The 15,967-nt window shown below is 40.6% G+C and overlaps 1 protein-coding gene across 2 annotated transcripts in view; it reads right to left on the reverse strand.

Annotated features, from left to right (window-relative positions):
* Positions 1-2,366: 2,366 nt before the first annotated feature.
* Positions 2,367-15,967, reverse strand: part of fermt2 (FERM domain containing kindlin 2) — a 37,423-nt gene continuing 23,822 nt past the window's right edge. The window contains exons 5-16 of one of the 2 annotated variants that reach the window (XM_030718694.1): positions 13,846-14,071; positions 13,568-13,670; positions 13,119-13,226; positions 10,690-10,824; positions 10,069-10,118; positions 9,331-9,455; positions 9,068-9,174; positions 8,768-8,986; positions 6,379-6,399; positions 5,083-5,207; positions 4,795-4,936; positions 2,367-4,436 (exon numbers count right to left, since the gene is read on the reverse strand). In XM_030718694.1, coding sequence (XP_030574554.1) covers positions 4,263-4,436; positions 4,795-4,936; positions 5,083-5,207; positions 6,379-6,399; positions 8,768-8,986; positions 9,068-9,174; positions 9,331-9,455; positions 10,069-10,118; positions 10,690-10,824; positions 13,119-13,226; positions 13,568-13,670; positions 13,846-14,071 — 1,535 coding nt within the window. In that variant the 3' untranslated portion in view covers positions 2,367-4,262. The remainder of the gene's footprint in view (positions 4,437-4,794; positions 4,937-5,082; positions 5,208-6,378; positions 6,400-8,767; positions 8,987-9,067; positions 9,175-9,330; positions 9,456-10,068; positions 10,119-10,689; positions 10,825-13,118; positions 13,227-13,567; positions 13,671-13,845; positions 14,072-15,967) is intronic. The other variant, XM_030718695.1, reaches the window with a different exon arrangement.

The following is a 15,967-nucleotide window of genomic DNA, read 5'->3' on the forward strand; positions in this document are numbered from 1 at the left end:
ACTGCAGGCAAAGAGGGTAAATGTCAGAAAGAGTTTCCGAGAGAGAGAGAGAGAGAGAGAGCTTCATGACATTAACAATGACTTTAACTGGCTGTGAAGTACAGGAAAGTGGAATTGAACTCTAGACAGCCAGGAAGCTGTTGCATTGAATGACAACAGGTGCTACTTTGCTCTCTGCATTGTGCTGCCTCTTTTATGTGTTTACTTCCTGCAAAATGCAGAAATTGTTTGTGAGCAGTATTGTCTATAAATGTCACCTTCAAGTCTCCTTCAACATTATTCTTCTGTCACATCAAGGCAGTCTAGAGGTTCAAAGAATTACCCGTCATTGGGTTGGAGCCATTATTGTGACGTTTTTACTTCCAATACACACTGTGAATACAGTAGGGCAAGATCCCACTGGAGTATAGGCTATATAGGGAACATCAGAGGCCTTTAGAGAAAGGCAGAAGAAAAGCCACATTTATGCTTCCATATCTAGATCCAACTTGATTTGTTGGGCGCTTCAAAAGGTTTCTTGGAAGTTATAACCCCCCAGCTTGCCAGTTTAAGTGGTGGATTGCGACACATTTTCCACAAGAACAGGATGTTCTTGCAGGATTCATTGTTCCTGCTGTCATGCTGCACACCTCATCTGATCTCACATCTGACTGCAGGGCTGTTGAAATACACTGAAATAAGACTATTAGATGAAATGTTGGAGGAAAGGACTGGAGGACTAACGCTGAACTGGAAAGGAGATTCTATATTAAGAAAAAAAAAAAGTGTCATCAAAGCTGAAGTGTTTGCCAGTACATTTCTAGTGACCCTGAAAAACATATTTTTAAAGTTGCAGTGATTCTAATTAAAGCCTTGATCCAGGCAGTTTTAGCCAGTTACACACAAGAAATCCAACCTTCTCTATATTTTAACAAAAGCAGTGGCAGTAGCTCTATGAACCAAAGTTTAAAAAAAAAAAACACTAATATAAAGGATGAGCCTTCTACACACACACAAAAGTTAGTTATGGAGTTCCTCAGGGTTCTGTGGTAGGGCCAGTAATTTTTAACTTTAAACTTACTTAAAAAAAAAGGGGGGTATTTATAATAGTTGCTGTACTTTCAAAGCAGTTGTTAATGACCTCATCAAATCATCCAACCACATGATCACAATCATTGTCATCTTTAAAATCTTTATAAAAGGTCATGTGAGAAGCTCCATGTTTAACACCTCCATAACTGAACAGCTCTGCAGGTGACAGACGAGCATATGCCACGTCCACTGTAGGGGAATGGGCAAAATCTTGCAAATCGGCAGACTGTCTGCAGGCATTCTCTGATCTAATCTCCTCCTCAATCTGGCACTCTGTTTCTGCTTGGATGCCAGGTACACAAGTCTGATGTAGGCAAAGGCAGCTTGGAGAGGTTTAGAATGCACCCAGCATTAGACTCCAGTAGAAACATGGGGAGTACAGATGGCTGTACACTGCTCTCTGGTGGAGAAACACAATCAGTGCACTTGTATATATGCAAAGAAAATAAGTTTTTGAGAGAAAGAAAATGCATCCTCACCTCAAGGTTCAATTTTGTTGTTTTTCTCTAAAGCTTTTAGACACATCTTGCAGCATGCAACAGTGAATGACAAAAGTGATGTCTTCCACTCGGCACTGCTCTGGTAAAGTTTCATCCATCAAATGAGTAAGATCAAGCCACACAAATGAGCAAGCAAAAGATGCCATTTCAAAACAGCTATATTAGTGTGACTGTGGCCAGGAGCATGATGGCCAGTGTCTTAACAATAAAATCTACAAACTCACCCCATTTATGACATAAAAGACAATAATGGTGCAGCTGATGCAAAGACCCAACAGGCACAAAGAACTCGTAGGGGACCACTTTTTTGGTTGGGCAATCAGAAGGAATTGCACTTAGCAGCTTTGATAACACAAAACCTTTATAGACAAGTGAATAAACACAAGGAACAGCAGGGCAAAACTAGTCACAGCATCACCTGATCATCAACCCGGAGCCAGAAGATACGGTAAATTATGTCAAATCAGGGATGGAGACAAATAGTTTAAATAAAAATTACTTTATTATTTTTTAAAATAAATGCATTTTTACAGTCAGAAAACAGAACAGCAGGACATGCACTGCTACTCTTGACACTGAAGGCAGACAAAAATGCCAGAGAAAATAAAACAAACAGACCAAGCTTGGTTTTCTTTGACCTCGGTTCTTTTTTTGTTAGCTAATTTGTCCCCAAACTCCAGAGTCACCTTCATAAGGACATTATTAAATTGCACAATTCAATTGTGACAAAAACCAGACAAGTAATAAGTAGTGAATTATCCTAAAATGGCACAGAGTCAAACGTGCAGCAAAAAAAAAAAAAAAAAAAGCACACCGATGACAATGTCAGTTTTTTTTCTTTTTTTAAAAGAAGCTAAAAATGACTCTTAAGGTTACAAATGGAAAGGTAGAGAGGAAACAGAACATCAATAAAACTAAGCAAAAATGAAAAAAAAAAAAGAATCTGCATTTTAGAAAAAAAAAATCTATACTTAACAGAACTTCTTCACCAAGCCTGGAGTTTGAAACAAATGTTGTCTTCATATATATTCACGTATATCTTCATCTGTAACTCAGTAAGACCGCAACATAAGTAGACACTTCTGGACACTACACATGTTGACAGATGGCTTACCCCCTTTTTTTCTGAAAGGAAAAAACTGCAAAACCCCAAATGCAGAAAAAACAAACAAAAAACAAAACAACCACAACAACTGTACAGTTCTATAAAAACGTTTTTACATTAGTTACAAATAACAATACTTCATTTACTGATCCTTCATACTGAGGACAGAACAAAAGTTTGCATATTTATTTTTTAAACTCTGTGACCTTTTGCTGGTGTGTACTGATAATAATGATAATAATAACAACAATAATAATAATAATAATACTATATGGTGTGACAAACAAAATAGAGTTAAAAGCCAGTACAAGGGAAATGTGATAGTGTCCCTCCTGTTATGTAGTGTACACCCACTATGCTATGAGACATCAGTGGTTTCAGGTCTGTGGATGACTTTAGAAGTTTATACTTGCCAACTTAAAACTGTGGTCAGAAAAAGAGCCATAAACAGACACGTGCTCTCTGACACAAAATTTGTGCACTTAAAATGAAACAGCTCTGTCTCAACAGACGACAGCTTACAGTTTAGAAAATGTATGTTTTTTTTAAGGCATGTTAATAACCTTAGCTAAACATCCTAACTGAACATTTTTACAACGCAGTTTAAAAAAAAAATACTAGATGGTTCTAGTGAACGCTACACCGAATGAACATTTTTGCAGCGGGGACATTTACATCAGTCAGAAACCACATTTTTCAAACCCATCTGACACTCATGCTGTCGCACTGAACTGTAGTGTATTCTCATTTTTAGCAGTCTATTAAATACAAAGCACATTTCACAATGTCACACTTGTCAGCTAATACATTATCAACAGAGCGACCCAACAAGGAGGACACAAGTTGTGAGGCAAAGACAGGCATCAGAAACAAGAAAGCAAAGTTCAGGACAGCTTATTCATGAACAGGACTGTATACTGCACAAGTGCTCACAAGTGACTTTAAAGAGATTAAACTTTTCATGGAGAGGATACGATGGACATGCGGAGATTGGCCTCTGCTGTTACACATACTCTTTTGATGACCATCTTTTAGGATGAGTAACTGTAGGTACCTGTGGCACTACAATTACATTGTATCTACCTTTTTATGCCAGCATCTTAAATCCAGTTCCAAAAGAGAGAGAAAAAGGAAAGTGAATAGGAAAGAATACAAAGGGGAAAAAAAAAAAAAAGATTCTTTGGGATTCATTCTGACGTTTGATTGGTTTTAAAGGGTTGTCATGGACGTAAGTTGATGGCCAGTCCAGGAGGAGAGGAGACAGGTGGTTGTAGGACAACAGACAAACTAAGGTTTCTGCTCAACCACCAGAGTTCATCTGGACTGCATCCACCTCAATATTAGTGTTGCAACAAATCGCCGTGTCAGCATTACTACTACAAAAAAAACTATAACAGCAAAAACGGTGTCAGCCATGGCAATAGTCATGCTACTCTGGACTTTTCAGCGCAGCACAAAACAATTAAAAAGACTGAAAAATAGTAAAGTAAAATAAATTCATACAATGAGTTTTCACCTCTGACCCCCAGCCACTCCCCTCCTGGCCCCTGACCTACAATCATTGAACCCTGGCAGCCAGGCACAGCTCAAACCCAGCCGCTCGTCAGCTTATAGAACATTTCCTCATCTAGAGACTCATTCTGGTCCTTGGCGCGTGTGGACAGGAAAATGTAGCCTCCAATGAACTCATGGACCACCTTACAGTCCACCTCAGCACAGATGAAAGACAGACTGGGCTCGTCTGCAAATTCCACGGTCACCTGAGCACACAGAGCACAGCACATCAGTCATCCTTTGGCTGACACAGTTCTTTGCTTTTACAGGCATGATCAGCTTGTGCCACAACAAGAGTTACAAAGAATTTTCCCCCTTACAACCCTTTACTAGAATAATTCATCAAGAAATACAAGTTATTCACTTAATTATCAAGCAAACAGAGTTAAGGAAAGCAAAACAAAAAAAAATGCAAGAAGGTTAAAAAAAAACTACAAAAAAACCCCACAAAATTTGTGTGTTTTCTGTTTTCAAAATAACATGTTAATTTGGTATCTGGTAATTTTTTTAATATTCACACTTGCGGGGAATATTAAATGCAAAGGCGTTCTATGGATTTCCTACCATCTTGATCTCCCAGTTGACATTCCACTGTTTCATGTTGCTGAAGCGCCATGTCTTGATGGCATCTCCAGTGCTGGCATCCATCCGGATCAAACGATTATAGGTGATGCCGATCAACTCCTCCCGTTTTCCACCCTGGAACCTGCAGAGAAGAAAAGAGAGAGATAGAATCTACTGTGAAATGAAAGTGTGTAGATAAAATGACTAAATATGTCACTGTCAGTGTGGGTGAGGGTGAAGGGAGTAGATGTCTAAAGATAAATCTTAAGTCAGTTGTGACAAACATACTTTGCAAGGAAATGAGTGATCCCAAACTCAGGAAGGGACTGCCACGCCTGGATAAAGCGCATCTTGGCCTCAATGAGGCTCATCTGGGCCACATTCTGGTGGGCTTCAAGAATCCGGGCTGAAATCTGACAAATACAAAACCACACTCATTACACGCATGACTTTTTAAAAAATTTGCTCCCACCATTAAAGTCTTCACAAACATACACACTCTCGACTGTAAACAAATGCATCCCACACACCGCACTCTAACCACCCAATGCACCAATTTCTCACACACCCAAAGTGTAAACAAGCTGTGGCTAACCCCATAAAGCTTTCAGCGCAGGGTGTCAATAACCAGTGAACTTTCACAGTAAATGTCTGCTTCATACAGCTAGAAAACAATTATGAATCTGAGTCCCGCTGAGAACCCAGACTAAGGTTAATGAGCCAACTTAATGAAGCTTTCAACCTGTGTGAATTGGCATGCATGTGTCCACACATGTGTGGCTCCCCCCTCCAGTGCCACTACATAATTTTTAAGGCTGCAACCTAAACCTTACCATGAGCACAGGAACAGAGAGTCAAAATAACTACACTGCCCAAAACAAGGATTCCACTATTTCTGTCAGTATACTCTGAACTACCCTAAGATAAGTCATCCATCACAGAGATCGTCACTGATTATTTTATACATTAAAAGGGTTGCAGTGAAGCTGCCTGAACACATTACATTGCATTACAATGAAATACAAAAAATTAGATTTACTGTGATGGATCACTTACCTTCAGCAGTCTGGTCTCTGCTTTACATATACCGACATGAACTGAAATAAGCATCTGTCTAAAGGGTAAACATTATTCAAAAAGGAAAGAAAGTACATTAAAGCATTCATCAGTCTAAAACCTAATGGTCTGCTCTGATAAATCAGTGATGTTAATGTTAAATACTGCATATGGACTGCGTGTTAAATGGGCTAAAACATGCAAAAGACCTGCACGGTCCACTTGTTTTATTAAATCTTTCTGTGTATTTATAGCTTTTCCTCCACCACTGCTTGCCCGACACAACACAGATGCTCAGATGATTCCATTATGTGTTACTTTCTCATCTTGTATGCCCCTAAGAACACACTATAGAGTTAAAGACAAGCAACATACAGAAGCGAAACCATCTACTCTATTGTGGCGGCCACTATGATTTGCTATGGTTACTTTTTGTTAGGTGAGACAACTCAGACACAAAGTGTTCAGAGTTTACACAATCATGCAAGTAGCTAAGGCTTGAAATGGCACCCAGTGAACACAACTTACCAAGTCCCTGATATAGCCTGGCTGAAGAGCAGAGGTAGGTATGGGAAGATAAATAGGAATGAAGGAGATGCATACAGAAAGAAGGAATAGAAAGTTTGGACAAAGAGGAGAAGAACATAAGGTCACTGTTGAAAGAGGAAAGATCAAAACAACCACAATAATGCAGGCAATGGCTGTAATAACAGAAACAAAGTGGGGAGGAAGGCTGTGGAGCTAAAGGGGCATGCAGTATTCAGCTAGGAGAGGGAAAGTACAGCAGTAATCAAGGAAATCACACAATATTTTCACATAAAGGAAGTGGGCAGTATAACTGCAGATTTCAGGTCTAGATATTGTCTTCCTGTTCTTTTAAGACTTCCACAATGAGCCATTTAAAAAAAATAAATAAATCAGTTTCTTTGTGATTCCTCTGTCAACCACAAGATGGCAATGTGTATCAGCCGCAGTGAAAGCTGTTCTGTTTCTCCGAGCTCCAGGAGTTTTCTTTTCTGTTTAAATGTATACCTTTGTCCAGAAACCACCCTGGCCCACGTAATCTAAAAAGTCCTGTGTGTGTATCTGCTTGGAGATGCAGCACACAAGTCTACTCGCAAAACTCTTGCAAGAGGGAGTCCAGTTTAAGGGAGGTGGGGAGGGGCTGCAGCTGACTAAAGAGTTAATGGGCTTATCCCAGACAGTTTTCCCGCGCAACATTCCCAAGCATGGCTCATTTCCTGATGCCCCACGCCCACTACACAAGTACGCATGTGTGTGTGAACAAGGGACTGTACATACACCATTATACATTAATGCTGTGCCCAGGGAGAGCAGCTATTAGACTGAGTGTGAGCCTGGACCTGGGCCAGAAAGAACCACAGACACACATCCTTCTGAGCTATTACTACTACAAAAAAATCTTCTGCTTCCTGTTTAAGCTAATTCCATGCAGTTATTTTGCCACAACGGGTTCCTTTGATTAGCTTTTTGATTTAAAAATAAATAAATAAATAAATAAACCATTCAACAACTACAGCTCTGATTTAGTTGTACAGCAAACATGTAGCTTAAGAAAACAACACTGACAACAAATGCTAGCTTGTGTTTTACTGTGGAATATGATCAGAAAACCTTATTATTGTGATACTAATAGCCCTGTGCTAGGACTCCTCTCTGTCTCTCAGTGACATCAATCAAACTGCAGGTTGGGCAGTTATTTTGCCTTCAACTTACAGAACGTGACCCAGATTCATGTCAGTTTTACCGGACACTAATTCAACTCTGTTCCTGTTAGAGATGGAGAAGGGAGAACTAAATTCATGTAGTTGACCCCAAAATACATTTAAGAGATGTCCTGATTAATCTAAAAAGGGAGAAAGACAGACTCAAAGAGAAAGACAGAACTGAAACTTATTCCGAGCTTTTGTAATTCTGGATTAACTGTTGACTTTTAGCAGTGCATGTGTTTTTCATATGTGCATTTCCTCTAAGAAATGAGCACCAAAGAGAAACACTGCTTTATACACTATAACAAGTACTTGCAGCATAGAGACATAATGAGCAATGACGCCCACTAACAAAGTTCGACTTCTTCTCCTATGATGTCAATGATTTCTTTTCCAACTGCATTTAATAACATTCCTGGTTTCCTGTGGTGCATCCCAGCCTCAGTCATTTCCTGTTCCACATCCATTTTTCCTCTTTTAATTCTTCATTTCTCTTTGCATCAATGATACTTAAGGTTATGTTCCAGACAATATCTGAGTCATCACTTAGTGTACCAGCAGCAGCCTCCCAACATCATTCCAGCCTCCTAGCACTGCTGTACTTTACTACTACTTAAACAAATCCAGATTTAGTGAATAAGCTATGAGAAGGAAACCACCTCCCTCGCCCATCCCTGACTGACATGGCCATGGCAGTCGTGTACTCAGCTGTTCCAGTGTACACAAACACACAAATTTGCATAACATTTAAGAGACCATTCATTCTTAATGATGAAATGTTTTGCCAGATTATAAAGGTATTTTCTTGCCCACTCCATAATAATGGGCTTTCTGTTGCTTCTGATATGTATTCATATGACTGTGACTGAGATCTCTATTCTTCAAGTCCTTTTGTCTACAACCACAGAGCTGAGAAGGGGGTGGGTAGAAGAAATGTAGAGGGAGTAGAAGAGTGTAAAGGAGGAGGAGGAGTAGAGGGAGAAGCATTTAAATGCAAGAAAGCTCTCCTGCCAAAAGGAACCCACCTGGAAGGAATCAGATGCTTTTCAGCCTTACAACCATGTAATCAGCTTCTCTCAAAATACACACTAGACTAGATGATAACCTTTTTTTTTTTTTTTTTTACATCAACAATTTTGCCTTCCACATTACTGCAAAAAGATCTTAAGCTGGCCTGCACAGCTTACCTGTTTGTTCTTGTACTTCTTCAGGTAGCGTGGAGACACCAAGCATTCTGGGTTGATATCAGTGGTGATTGGTTCAATAAACTGTGGGTCAGGGTTCATGTGCTGCATCTTGAGGAAGGACAGAATGTTCTGGACCTCCAGGTTGTACGAGCTGTCGGCCATGGGCTTCCCCTTAGAAGCCAAGCGACATGCAGCCATCCAGTGGGCGTATTGTTTCTCCTGGAGATGAAAAGTCATAATTAAATACCTCTAAAAATTAACTAGAAATCACATTAAAGGGTGGACTAACTTCAGTCTTACCGTGTCACACCGAAGCCAGATCTCATTCATGCCATCAGCCACAGGGATTAGCAACTTGATGTTGAATTTCTGACCGGAGATGTTAACATCTGGTGTTACCTCACAACCTACACATGGAAAACCAGAGTGCAGACAGGAAGAAGGGGTCAAGGGTCACACCCTACTCTTTAGACACACAAATTCAGATAACACACTTCAGAAAAATAAAGCATCACATGGGCATGGAATGCTTTTTTTTTGTGCAACTCGGCATGTCTCTGCACCTCTAAGATTCATTTGATGGGAAGGTGTCCCGTGTGCCTCCTCTTTACTCTTGTAACAGGAAATTGTGATATCCTTGAATGTGCACCAGTACTGCTTGTAGCCCTTCAATGTCAGTTTCTTGGGTCTAGGGAAAAAATAGAGGAAGACATGTCAGAGTTCAGGTGGGAGAAAAAAAACAGAAACAAATTTGTGATCAAAACGAGGAGTGGGGGAGGGGAGATCATAAGTGAGTACAAAGGAAAGAGAGAGAGAGAGAGTGGGTGGGGGCTTCTCAAGTGCAAAGTCAGCGAGATGAATAGGAAAGAAGCCAGCACTGTGGAAAACCATTAAAAGAGGAAATGCCTCTTAATATCTAACCCCCCCCCCCCCCCCCCCCCCCCCCGCCCCCCAGTTTATACATTATATGAGCCAACCACCCAAGGGGCCACCTGCCTGTCAGCAAAGGCTTCAAGCCAAAAATGAATGATTCTAAAGATGCTTGGTCCAGCTATAATCACTCTGGATTTTTTGCCAAAGAATATTTGCAGGCTGAGCTTTCAGGTTGCCTTTTAAGCCCATTACACTCAAGAATAACAGGCAACAGGCTTACTTGTCCAGAAAATGTTGCTTCGAGGTTCTTTTTTGGATGAAAATACACTCTTTGCATGCATGCACTGACATGTAGTTTTTAGCCTTTTTGCTAATGGTAAAAGCGTGTATGATTTCATGGCATCGGGTAGTTATGGAATTGGACTTACTTGAAGACTTTGACATAGTCTGCTAGCTCAGGAATAGATGTGATGTCACCCTAGGAGGAAGGGGAAACCCATTGTTAGCCTGGAAGATTTTTAATATGCATAAATATACACACACACACACACACACACACAGGAAAAAGAAAAAAAAAAGGGTTAAACATTGCCAAAAACAATGACCTCACGCTCGACTTTGTGCATTTTCAATGTCAGTAGAGTGTGCTGAAGACAAGGCTTCTTATGTAATATCTCCAAGCTCAGCTTCCTCTGATAAGCTGAGCAAACTTTTCAAGATGGAGCAGTTGTAACAGTAGAAACATTTTCAGCGGGGCCTTACAACTCCAGCTCTTTGTTAGATGTAGGCTTTATGAATAACTGTGAAATTCTGCACTTCCAGCAGACTGAAGTGCCTTGCATTGTCTTTGTACATTTCCTGTCATGTTTATGACTACTGTTGAAAGGAGACTTCATCCGATTTAAAAACAAAAGGACCTAACCAATGCCAAGAGTTCACAATTGGGAAAACAAATTCACATAATGACGCTCATTTGGACGAAAAGGATGCAGGCAAGCCCATAACATACATGAGTACCAAAATTAAATGTAGTGATGATTTTGTCATACCAGTGTGTTGGAAGTCTTCCCTCCCTCCAAGGTAATCTCCAGGTCTGACAGGGCTGCATCCACCTCATCTACCTCCTTCTCACTGTTATTCATGTGGTTGTCTGAAGACATGATTGACAGCTTGTTGATGTGGTACTGGGAATGAAACAAAGCGATGCTCCAGTTAGGTCAATTTTTATGATTTCTTAGTGTCATCTTTTGCTTTTTAAAACTGAGACCTTATTATCACAACCATATCTCTACAAAAACCATAAGACCTGTACACAGCCTTTGGTTCAGAGTCCTATCTTCACAGCACTGTTACAAGGATGAAACCTGCAATCTATCACTAAAGTTTCCATTCATTTAAAGCTTACAGGTGTAAAATAAAACACTTGAGACATGCGGGTTTAAAGAAAGTGTCATGTGGAGACAGACTCCGTTAGCAACTTGTTAGCTGTTCCACCAACCTGGCCAACAATTTTGCTTTTTATCTATAAAGTTTTGCTATGTGCTACTGGTGCATAAATGCTCCAGCTACATCTTATAAAAAGGAAAACGGTCTGTGATAATTACCATATAAACGCTTTAAGATGTGTTGGCATTTATGTCAGCAAGTGCTGCCAGCATACACCACTGAATTTACCAGCAATGTTGTTTTCTTCAGAGAAGTTGACGATGAGGAGACATATTTCAGGAAGAAGACTGTGCTAAAGTAACTGGTAAAGATTCACTGAGGTCTGGACAATGTGTTCATAGCACGTCTTTTAACTGTTGAACACAATGGAATTGTTTTTACTGGGTGTCTACTTTATGTAAGACTGGTGCAAGACTGATTGACCAGAGATCGTTCTTGTAACAATGGAAACACATATTCATCTGGATGGAGCTATTACTAAAAAAAACAACAGTGAGTCACGGACACTAAATACAGCTTGTTGATGAATGGTATTTATAATGTCACACCATCGCCCACCCACTACCAATATATGAATGAACAGCTGACAAGAGAGTGAGAAATACAGTGCAGAGTTTGAGAGATGTGATGCTTTAGCTGGTTAAGGTTTCACACTGTGGGACAAAGGGCACGCTTTGATGTTAAAATCCTCTGGCTCGTCCTTAAAAACTGCAAACCTGAGGGGCTTGTTTTCCATTTTCCTATTTGCTTTTGTGATTATCAGAGTCACTCATTTATCTGCTGCAGTACAGAGTACAACCTGTGCCCTCAGTCCACAACTATGAGGTCAGTCACTGATCTTGACCAATGATTACCTCATATTTGAGAACTGTTACAGTGATACATCCAGGTGACAGCATGCCAACTCAAGCCAACAACATACTAGCGTTGGACAATCATTGATCTTTATTTAGACCCTAGTATCTGTCAACAGTGAAACCTTAGCTAAAAACTCAGACTGAAACACAGTAGTAGCTATCAAAGTGCTAAAAGATAGGTAGCAACAGAGTACCTACCAGTCTAAACACTGTACTTGGATTAGCATCTCTCCCAGTGCAGTGTAAGAAGAAACCAGTGAAGTGTAATTACAACTGGTCAGATGAAACACACCTAATACCCCAGAGTGAAAGAGTGGGAGGAGGAATGTGAACAGGTCTATAAGACTGTGTCTTGCTGGAGTGGGTGGTCTGGGCTGAGGCATGGGGTCCTGTGTCCCAAGATGCACTATAATTACCCCCAGGGTGAAGACAGGGTGGCGTCCTCAGGTCTTGGCACCCACAGTTTATGAGGGTCAGAAATAGAAGGGGCACCACCCCAATGGTACATGAGGAAACCTGAGGGTGCAAAAGAGCTTCACATCTGTATATTACTTCCACTGCTCCCTGTTAAAGCCATTCTAGTCACTGTTCTTTCTTCTGATCTGCTTTGAATGTGTCTCAAAAGAGAAACTGATGTATCATATGCCAGCAGTGCCTTTAAAGTCAAACCCAGACCAGCTCTCCATGAGCAACAATGAGCCTCTGTTTTGCAAAAAGTCACATAAGGCTACAGTAACAATTCCTGGGTAGAAACTGTTTCAACAGTATACTTCTGTAGACTTTACAGGTTTGTCTACATCAGCAAGAATCCCTTTAAAAATGCAATAAAATAATTTAAAACAATATTTAAATATTTTATTGGAAAGCCTAATTACTCTTAGTAGGAAATAAAGTGAACCAATAGATTTTAATCAAAGCCTAGTGGGAATATTTGTGATAATGCCCCCATTAACTCAAGCTTCAACAATATACAAATGCCAAGATTTAGCATCCGTGCTGCAGCAGAACATGCAGCATTATAGCTCAACTCTGGGCTGCGATCCTATCCAATTCATTATCTTGTAACTGAGAAGAAAGCATTCTCTCCTCCCAATGAAAAAAGGGGTTTGTGTCTACAAATTTCATACTTTGTAAAAGCGAAGCTGTATCAGTACACAAACATTCAGCATTCTTACCTGGAGGGCCGCAAACATCATCATTTCCTCCTCCGTGCACTCAATTTCCTCCAGCAGAATGGCCCACTTGGCCTGTTCGTAGAGCTGGTTCACGCGAATGGCATCATACTGTGGGCATAACCAACCACATTACTGAACAAACAGGGCAACTTTGGATGCAGTCAAGTCAAAGGTAAAGGTTGTATGTTGTTAATGACACTAAAGTAGCAAATAACCTGTCTTTCAAATGCTCCATTAAGGTCATCAGTACAATACATACTCTGTAAACTCTACAGGTTAATGCTAAAAATATTTTTAAAGGTATCAACCCAAATCATGCTACCTAATGGGTGCATGTATGCTTGCTTACTTTTATAATACCATGACACAGAGCTATCAAATACAGCATGTTCTCAATAAGTGTCCCAACTGACTACAAGGTGTTGTACTGCTGTTTCTGTGTGATTTACCTTTGGATTGAGGTCAAAGAAACTGTGGTATTTAAACCTCAGCAACAGCACCTCATTCTCCTTTACATCCTGCTCCATGAGAGACCTGGATGAGTCCAACCACCTGTACAAACAGTGATTACAGCTAGTTAGAATATGACTTAAAAAAAAAAAAAAATCAGAAATGCAGTCTTTTGCAAATGTTTTTGCCCAAGTGTAAAAATGTCAATAATTCAAACCACCACAGTACTTGAGATGACAAGCTATTTAACCAAACCTCTGAATAAAGTGTAACTCACCCCTGATTGATTTTAGCTTTGTCCAGCAAGGACTGGGGCTTGTAGAGTTTGACCAGAATGTCTGGTGAGGAGATTGGCTGGCTCACAGCAAGGATGCTGGGATTGCCCTCTGACAGGGGGCTGTCTCCAAACCAGGCGGAAGTGGGCGACAAAGGGCTGCCATCCCTGGAGTCGTAGGTGGGGGTCATAGTCTTACTGTATAATCCTGGACTAGAGTAAATGCTCCCTGAAAAAACACAGCAATCTGTTATTCCCTTGCAGAGCCAGAAATGCATACCTACAATAATTCATAAAAAAAAAAAAAAAAAAAAATCACTTATATTGATGCTTGCAATCCAATTAATTGCACATTTACTAATATGTCACTGATACAGCACTGAGAAGGAAAGAGTGAAGACTTCTTAGCACACACATTTGCAGCCTAGCTTGACTAGTTAGTGGTCAACAACACCATGTGACTACCAGCACAAACTTTGCAGATGAGTGACTTCAACAACACCCTCCTGCTGATGGCGGGGCAGATGTGGATCAGCATGCAGATGATGCACAACATGATGAGGTTTACCCATTTACTCACAGACAAAAAAACAGCAGGAATGCACTGCGCACACAGCAAACTACAGCACAATTTGCCCACGAGAGAGAGAGTGCGCAAAAATATCAGAGGAGAATACACTGAATATAATTTTAACATGTTAGAGAAATATAACTGATTATAAATCTTTGATTACTTAAATGCTGACTTTATAAGTTTATTTGTTTTAAAGTGTTTCAATTTTGATTTTTTTGGCTACAAAAAGATGGCCCCAAAGTGAAAATATCTACATTTCCTGTTTGCTCATGTTGCAAAGTGTTTTCCACGGCCACATTCCCCTCCTTTCCAACTCTCCCTCTGTAGGGCCTAGGTCAAGAAGCAACACTGGCTAAACCAGCAGACCCTTTCTGAAACCAGGAAGTGGGCTTGGTTTGTGTTTGTGAGTGTGCATGTGTATGTTTATATTTGCAAACTGAGGTCATGAGAACATGGTGCAGGCTATGGCCTCCCCTTCCTTGCGGGTGGGTGAGGGGTGTGTGATATTCAGTGGTTCTTTCAAGGTTTTCCTCCTAACGCTAAGTTCATCAGGTCAGGAGGAGTTATCCTGACTCCCATAGGGTCCCCTGAGGAATGCCAAATATCTAGGGAAAGTGTGTATAAATTAACAACACGAGTCCTCCTCCATCCTGTTTACTGAATCTCCAATGCTGGTGCGAAAACAAAAAATGCTTACATGACTTTACTTGCTAGTACTCCCACACTGGAGATTCATAGAGGGCTTAGATGGAAGGCACAGGACCACCATCAGCTGTTGAGACTAGATGTAAACCATGGGATGGTGGTCAATAAATGAAACTGTCTCTCGTGGATTTGGTTTTTACACAGTGCTCCTGTGTGGGCTGCTATTTGATGCATGCAGATAGGATTATAAGCATGTGATTCTAATTCTGAACACCACTTTATGGCTAAAAACACAGTATGTCCTAGCAATAACCTGCTTGATTACAACCATCTCACATCTGCATACTCAAGCAAAATGAAGATTTAAAAAGTGATTGGCTATCCTGCAGGTGCAGTGAGCAGACCCCTGGAGTAGCTTTAAGAAAAGTGAGCGATGAGCTAATTTTTAAAAGGGCGCAAAGCCTTTGTCATAAGACTACCCGAATCAGCTGACTTCCCTTTGGAGGAGCAGTCAGGTGACTCGGCTGCTAGTCCCAAATGATACAGATGTCATGTGACCTCAATACACCAGCTGTGGGGTGTAGGGAGGAATAAGGAGGCAATGCTGAGGAAGCAGTGCTGAAAAGACAAGGACAGAGGAAGGGGAAAGCTTACCTTTCACAGGTCCGATGTATATTATCTCAGAGGCTAGGATGAAGAGAGAAAGAGTAAGAAAAAGAAAGACAGGAAAAAGTGGAGGGAAGGAAGGAAATGGGTAGAAATCAAATCAAGGGGACAGATTTAAGACACAGAAACCTCTACAGGCATAGAAGGAAATGGAGGAGAAAAAGACAACAGTTGAGGACTACAAGAATGGGGAGATTGGTGGCATTTCCACAGACACTGCCAACCGCTAGCCTCAGAGTG

This window comes from Archocentrus centrarchus, chromosome 22 (assembly GCF_007364275.1).
Source record: "Archocentrus centrarchus isolate MPI-CPG fArcCen1 chromosome 22, fArcCen1, whole genome shotgun sequence".
Classification (NCBI taxonomy): Eukaryota; Metazoa; Chordata; class Actinopteri; order Cichliformes; family Cichlidae; genus Archocentrus; species Archocentrus centrarchus.